General features: G+C 30.2%; 1 protein-coding gene across 1 annotated transcript in view; it reads right to left on the reverse strand.

Annotated features, from left to right (window-relative positions):
- LOC116774238 (paired box protein Pax-6-like) overlaps positions 1 to 8,023 on the reverse strand; it is a 36,195-nt gene extending 28,172 nt beyond the window's left edge. The window contains exons 1-2 of the mRNA XM_061524824.1: positions 7,902 to 8,023; positions 228 to 477 (exon numbers count right to left, since the gene is read on the reverse strand). Of these exons, the coding sequence (XP_061380808.1) occupies positions 228 to 240 (13 nt within the window). The 5' untranslated portion in view covers positions 241 to 477; positions 7,902 to 8,023. The remainder of the gene's footprint in view (positions 1 to 227; positions 478 to 7,901) is intronic.
- Between the last annotated feature and the right edge of the window lie 213 nt (positions 8,024 to 8,236).

Raw genomic sequence — 8,236 nt, forward strand, 5'->3', positions numbered from 1 at the left:
TCGATATAAATAGCTAGGAAATGCTTAGAAACTAGCTTTCAAATGAAAAAAACATAATTTAAATCGATCCGTTTGAGAGCTACGATGTCACAGACACACACTCATACATGGAGGTCCAACTTGTAACACACTCTTCTCTCAGCGGGAGTTATAAAAGTGTGTAATGTAAGTCTTGATTGTCTGTGTGTGATGTATCCGGTAGTGTTGTAGTCGTGATGTCGTGTTACCTTTATGCGGCATCTTCCAGAAGGCTTCTGCCGCCGTGGTTGGTTCCCGCGGCGGCGCGACCAGTCCGCCTACCAGCGTGGTGGCTGCGTGCGCGGGCGCAGGCGCCGCCCGCCCCCAGCCCCCGTGCAGCGCCACACTAACACTCGAAACCCCCGAGCCCTACACCAACCCCTGCCCCAGCCCCTACACCGGCCCTGAACCGACCTTCACCGTACCTCGCTCGTATGTATGGATGATCACTGAAGAAACCTGCAAAGAAAGTTCTGATACAGTACGAACTGAGATCGAAGTCATCAATTACAATCAAGAGCCGCTTCTCCTTTGATATCATAACGTTCCGTCTCTGTTCATCGCGAGGTTCGCGCTGTTGGAGTGAGAGGGCTGGACACTAATTGGTGGATGATGTTGCTGAATTGGCATTGTTCGGTTGTACAAATAGTTGTGGTGATAACGATCGTCGTAATGACGGTAGATGGTAGATACGTACCACCCATAGTGCAAACGAACGGTAGTCCGGCCAGTTCTTGTTTTGCCGCTGTTCGTTATGTGAACTGTAACATTCGACGTGCCGATTGATTCGTCGCTAACTACATCTCACTATTATTACGAATGTTGGGATAAGTTTAATTTAAATCCACTTCATTGTGAACCAGATCACAATCCGAGCTTCCCGCTACTGAGATTTATATGATTACGATTATTTTCTTCCGCATAAATATCTATAGTTTGACTTAAAAGAGGTCAATCAATTTAACATCAATTTATTTGGCAACAAATCGATTATGAATAGCATTACATCAGTCAGGTACTCGGAGTTATTTGATCTTTTCAAGTTCACTTTCATTTCTCCCCTACTATTGTCCGCCGGGTTGAAGTTACAGACGGAAGTAATTCAAGTATTTCTACTGAGTTTTAAACTGTATACCTATACGGAATGTTGCGTATATAATACGCATATAATGAAACTAAGTAGGTATTTAATCTATTGAGTACCTACACTTTCTTTGATAAAAACAATATAAAGCTAAAATGATGTTTATTTTACGTGCATTAGAGATCATTTCACTTTGTCTTATTATTTAATATCATCTTTTGAGATCTTCAGATATTTTTCTTTACCACAATAATGTCTAAGCTCTGTGGGATGCGACGTTGAATTATAATAAAACAGTCACGCGAGCACTGATAACGTTGGTACTGGAAAACGGTAGGTACATAGATAACGATGTAATAATTAATTATTAAAATATAAACCCTATTCCAATAAACATAACATTGAGAATTCACTGACGAAACTTTTTATATTATGTCGCGAATTCGTTGCGTACAGAGCATGAAATTAAAACAAAAATCACTATTTTCAACATTAAAATAAAATCCACGATATCCATGATACGTGTGATAGTAATGATATGATATGTTCATGAATGGAGCGACAACGAATATGATGCATCACGAGAGACGGATATAGAACGATCGCGGCCGCTTTACGACTTATCAGAGATCGGGTTACAGCATAAAAACTTGTTTCTAATTAGTATAATTAGCTGAACGTAGATGTAGATATATAGATATGTAGATATATAGATATGTAGATATAGATAGCGTGCGGAAGGATTGAAGTCAGATTTGATTGTGTGTTTTAAGCTATTTAAATCTCGTATATTTTTCATTAATACGTACGTACTTACTGCTGTTGTCGTTGTTGTCATTCGCTGTTGCGTACGTTTGATAACTTAATTAAATTAAATAAACATTGATTACTGTTATTTCAATTATTGCAACCATAATAATAGTTAACTTAAGTCGAATCAATTGTGACAAAACATTAAACGTTTTTGGACATTTTTTGTGTAGGAAACATATTTTTTAGTAACTTTTTATTCGTAAACATTTCCTATATTAATAAATTATCTATAATAATATGAAATAATGATTCATATTCTATACAAGGAGTCCGTGTGGGCGTCGATCTGTGTGATAAAATTATCTTTAACGCATAAATTAATTACTTGATATTGTACGAATATAATATATATTAACCTATATATGTATATATGTTATGAACATACCTTAGTACTATTACCAATAGTATAATCACTAAGTACGAGTCGTTTCCCGTTTTAATATCATAAAGTGAAGGATCTATGAACGTGAAACTGTAAAAGCTGCGTGTAGTGTGACGGTTTAATCACGTTCTAAGGTATATTATATTTTTTTATAAGTATTCAGAGACGAATATTAGCAAAGCTGAGAATATTAAAAAAATATATATATCGATTAAATGTATACCTGGTTAATTAGAAAGAATAAGAAGTGTGTGTCGTTAGAAAATAGTTATAACTTATATTGTACTTATGTTCCTTGTTTATATAGTACATATATATTAACTTATAGTTGAAGCCGAATTACTATCGAGAATTAAATAAAAGTAGAGATATTTTTTTATTTTGTTTATATACGAGGTTAAATTATAAAAAATAATATGTTTGTTGCATTTAAATAAAATGCTGATTGTAACTAGGCATTAGATATATTCTATATATAACATTGAAACGAGATTTTTCGTTGAAATTTAATAATTTCGTAAGAAAAATTTTTATTACATGTCTGAATCATACATCCCGTTTTTTAGTACATTAAGCGCTGGAGTGGCTTAAAAATAATAAGTCGGTAAAGTGGAACGTCAAAGCCAAAGTTTCGGAAAGAGCTTGAGTTGGGAAATTTTAATTTTCAGTTCCAAAGACAATGTTTACTTTTAAGTTCTTTTGCTCTTTTTATATTGGATTAGTTAGAGTAACTCGGTGATGTAGGGTCGGCCTGATGATGAATAGGTTTTAGGGAACCACGACTGTGAGGCTTTTTGAGCTAAAGTCGTTCCGCTAGTTACCAAAAGTGTGGCTTAAATAAATGACATAACATAAAATGTTTGATATATTAAAAAAAAAAAATTAGTTTTTGCGAAAAAGTGTAACAGTGTTACATACATATTCGTAAACTAATATTTACTGTAATAAGTAGGTAAGTAAATGATTATTTCTATCGATAACAATAAAAACTTCACAAAGATATTTATATCATAAATAATAATTAATTATAGTTTTATAGATTATCTCAATCAGACGGACGGACGGTTGTGCGGAGGTGATACTTTTAAGTGTGCCCGTCGTTTTGTTCCCATGTAGATCCGAAACTTGATTGATTATGACGGCTAGGTGAAATTTAGTTTATTTTTTTTGAGTTCCGTACCTATTGATGTTTTCACTTTCCTCGTATTTCGTTATATCTGATCAATATATTTTTTTAATCTACACCAATTTTTTGCTCTCAATTATATAAATAATATATGTCTATATAATTTATATTGATTATTAATTTCTCTCTTTAGTTAACATAATCTTATACGACAAATTTCGTATAAAATAAATCCTTTCAAATCTCTATAGATTTCTTTACTTCTACATATCATTACTATTCTATTCTAGGGAATAGAAGCTACTTTATTTATATTGATAAAAAGAATATCTTATTTAAATATATTATCTTATCTTTTATAACATTATGTTGCGTTACAAATATAGTTTATATAAATCTAAATATATATGTTAATTTGGGCTAATGCTGTACCTATATTGGTAAAGTTCGTGTAATATATAGTCAAGAATATAGAAAAGATAATGAAACTTAAATTTATAGTTCAAGAAAAATATCAAATATATACATATATATCTTTAAATTCTTTAAATTTGTTAGATAAAGCGTAAGAATTTTAATAAGTTGCAATATAATAAAGACTGTACTAAATATATTTTTGATTCGTTCAAACTGTTAACAAGTTACTACACTAGTTAAATTAATATAAGTTAAAAATTAAACCGCTGAACTTGATGCGCTCATCACAGAAATATCAATATATATACATGGTTATTAAAAATATTTTTTTACACTATTACGAACATATTTGTAACCAAGGTATATATATATATATATATATATATATATGTTAGTTTTATGAGTTTGATTTCATTTTGATAGCTGGCGTGTAACCTGTTAGATGTAATCACGTGTGAGGGTATCGAGTGCGCCAGCTCTGAGATCGGATGTCTTCGCTCAGCTCATTAGAGCCTTTGATTCTCACTTAGCATCTTACATTCATAGGAATGGTTATGTTACTTAACTATTAACGGCGCGTTAGCGTTCCGTTTGATCAATTACATGCAAACGAACAGTTAAGACTTTAATCGGTTGTTTTTTAAGGTTAGTTTTGTCGCTTCTGTTGTTCTATTTCCGTTTACATAATAACCTTGATTTACCACATTCGTATAAATTATAATTATTTTTTTATTTCCAACAATTATTATACTTATATATTTACGTGTTATAGAGTATTAAGCGAGAAGTAATAACTAAATATATCCAGATAAATGATTGACGCTATAGCTCAGTTTCGACAGCGACGGAACAGCCAGACGGTAGCCAGTTCGAATTCAATTCAAAAACATAATAAAGATACATACATATATAACATTATTTTTTTATTTTTTGTAAAGCTCCTGTCTAAAAAGGCATCAAAGTAACGCACGTGCGTTCGTCGCAGTACAAAACATGCTTTAAGTGCACTCGGCTTAAGTAACGTCAAAGCCTCTTCCTTTTGACTGCGCTTGTAAAAACCATACACGTACATAATTAACAGAGAATTTGCTTAGATGTTTTCAATTTTTTTTGAGTGTCATAGTCGTTTGACGACATTTTTTTTTTTTTGTACTTCTCCTGTTTCGCGTCGAGTTTGCGAAGGATCCATTGCTCTTTACCTTTAACGTCAAAGATAGGTACGCTTAAAATGTGTTATGCTATTTTATTAGCACTATAGCAACGAGCGCTTTGTGTGTTTGTTTGTTTGTGTGGTTTATATTACAAATTAATATGAATGGCATTCATATTTCTATTTCTACGTACTTATATATTATTTTCAAGTAGTAATTTTTTTATATCAAAATAATATCTACGAGAATAATTGAAACAAATAGTTTTGATACCTATTAAAAAATGTCTGAATGTCAATAGATTACACGACGCATTCAAGTAACAAAGCTACCAGCTACCACATAAATCAATCTTTTATATTCAAAGGTGTTGAAATCTAAAAAAAAAAAAAATACTGACGAACCGCTGGAACACCAATGCTTTGGAATGACTGTCTTTTATTTTGTTACACCTCGTGATGTTATAGAATGTTTTTTATTTATATATAACTTAATAAACTTTATTAATAACATAAATATTGGAAAACAAAATAAAATTCTAACAATGACTATATATTTAACCTCTTTTTTTAAATAAGAATGAGTACAAACGATCTGTGCCGACGTTAAAAAAAATATCATAACCAAGATACATGGAAAGCTTTTTACTTTAAAAAGGCTCTATCTTAATCCTTATTAAGCCTCATCGTCAAGGGTGAGACGGCTATTGAAACCAAAGAGGTGTTATTTTGAACCCATCAAGGATTTATTTATTTTTTAGCGGAGAAACACTGGTGGTTATAGATATTTAAAATCGAGACGATTATTATTAATCGAATGAATTCAGTTTGCGAAATAAGAAAAGTGTGTGTTTACTCCAAAAGAATAAAGTAATTAATTTATAACATGTAAGCTTTCAATACTTAAATTTAATTTTTTAAGTGATCAAAATATTAAAAGTACCAAATGGGTTACATAGCTTTTATAAATAAGACCTTTTTGGTGCGCTAATTGACATGTCTATATTTTTTTTTATAATCAACTCGATCGAGACGGACCTATTTTTATAAGCTGCCAGTATTTTAACGAGATAATTTATAGCATGGGAATGAAAAAAAAAAAGTAATGTCATGCTTTTTTTTTTAAAACCGTTTCATAGACCCTTGACATTTGCCGAACAGCATTCACCGTGTAATGACAGCGATAGTGTGAATCGCAGTCCATAGAAAATGTCGCTAATATGTTATAATAGAAAAAAATATACATTCTATGGCTTTGTGATGGCGTTGTCAACACTCGAAAGTACAAATATCAATGACTTTGTCGGTAACAATTGGCTTGGATTTATTGATTTTTACGTTACATCTGGAGGGTAGTTGAAAATGATAATTATAATGTTAAAGGTAGGTACACGTTTATAGATGATGAGTTTACATGTTTTAGCTTATTATTTTTTTAATTTATATATTTATAAGAAACCTATTTTATAATAAATTTACTTTCATACCTACTGCGATGTATACATTTTTCATTTACGACGAATAAATAAAAATGTACTTAGATTTGTATAAAATAAAATATATATATACATTTTTATTATTATCAGTGTTAATAATGAAAAATATGCTATTTTATTTTCGAATAAAATCCACATAAAACGACTCTACCTCAATCAATGTCAGTCATTGTGTTATAAGTATCGTTTACCGCAAAAATTATTTGCCCTACAATAGATCTACACTAGGATATGTTTAACAGAATTACAATATACGTACTCTACAATAGAGCAAGGAGCGTCGGTACATCAAACGATTTTTTTGTACACCGGCTACTTTTGTACAGACCGTACAAATATATTTGTTCAGTAACAAAATTTATATTAATTGAATTATAACATATTTCACTTGATAGTAATATTTTTTTGTTATATATTAATTTTTTAAATTAATTTAATACGTACAGTAATGTTAATATTCTAAGCGTATATAAACTTTCATTGAATTTATTTAATAAAAAAAAAACACTAGGAATATAAAATATTATAAACATAAAATATTAATTCTATATAAAAAATAAATTAATATAAAATTAAAAAAAAATCTGTTTGAAATTTGCAGATGATATTTTTAATGTTATATTATGTAACTATTAGCGTTTCCAAAAAAATATATATTACGATGCGGGTAAATGTTTACTATAGCAAATTATTATCACAATGCGCACGAGGTCCCGGGTTCGATTACTGTTCAGAACACAAATAACTATAAGCCAAATATAATATCAAATTACACGACACAGACCTCAGACACGACAGGTAGGTTTAAAATATTCAGGCATTTATTATTAGTGGGAGATTTTTTATACTTATGTCTGATATAATTTTTACAGGTATCCGTAACCGAACAAAAAATTTAAATTATTCATGATATTTTTCATGATTTTTTTTTTGTAATTTTATTTAATGACTGTATCAAATTATTTATGTACATACATACAATTTTATTATAAATATCATACATGAAGATATTTAATTTGAAATGAAAAGGTTAGGCTATATTTATTTCAGATCCATAACACTTTAGTGTAATTAAAAAAATATATAAGAAAGAAAATTTAAAAAAGATATAAAAAAAGGTTTTAATTATAGCAAAACTTATATATTTTATATTATATACAAAATATAATTATTTAAAGAAAATAAACAGATAGACTTACGATGATACGGATGAATACATTCGATACATGATTTCTTTTCGAAATTAAAAAAAAAAAACACTGTCTCAGAAATATATAAAATTAAAACCAACGTTAAAAATCAATAGGAATAACGATTTATTATAATGATTTTAAAGTCACAGCCGTATAGGTTTAACACTTTAACTCGGAAAAAAAAATATCGAATCACTTGTAAAAATATATAATATTACGTACCTAATATAAAACAGTCCGTATGTTATTACGTTCGTATAGTACACTGTCACTGTATTAATATAATATTGAACGTTATGTGTGTATGTTTGTGATGTAGGTGCGGTCGTTAACACGGCTCGGTAGCGACTGGCGACTTGATTGCAAGTCACCCGTGTGAGCACGGAGGGCGGAGTCTCGCGCACAGATACAACACAAATAATGTTTGTTTCAATGTCTTCGGATATACGGATTTTTTATTATTATTATTATTGTTGTTAATATTTGTATATTATTATGGATATTATATGATATAGGTATTGATTTCGATTCCACATTTCTCCGTTTTTCTCTGCGTA

Source organism: Danaus plexippus, chromosome 26, assembly GCF_018135715.1.
Source record: "Danaus plexippus chromosome 26, MEX_DaPlex, whole genome shotgun sequence".
Taxonomy (NCBI): domain Eukaryota; kingdom Metazoa; phylum Arthropoda; class Insecta; order Lepidoptera; family Nymphalidae; genus Danaus; species Danaus plexippus.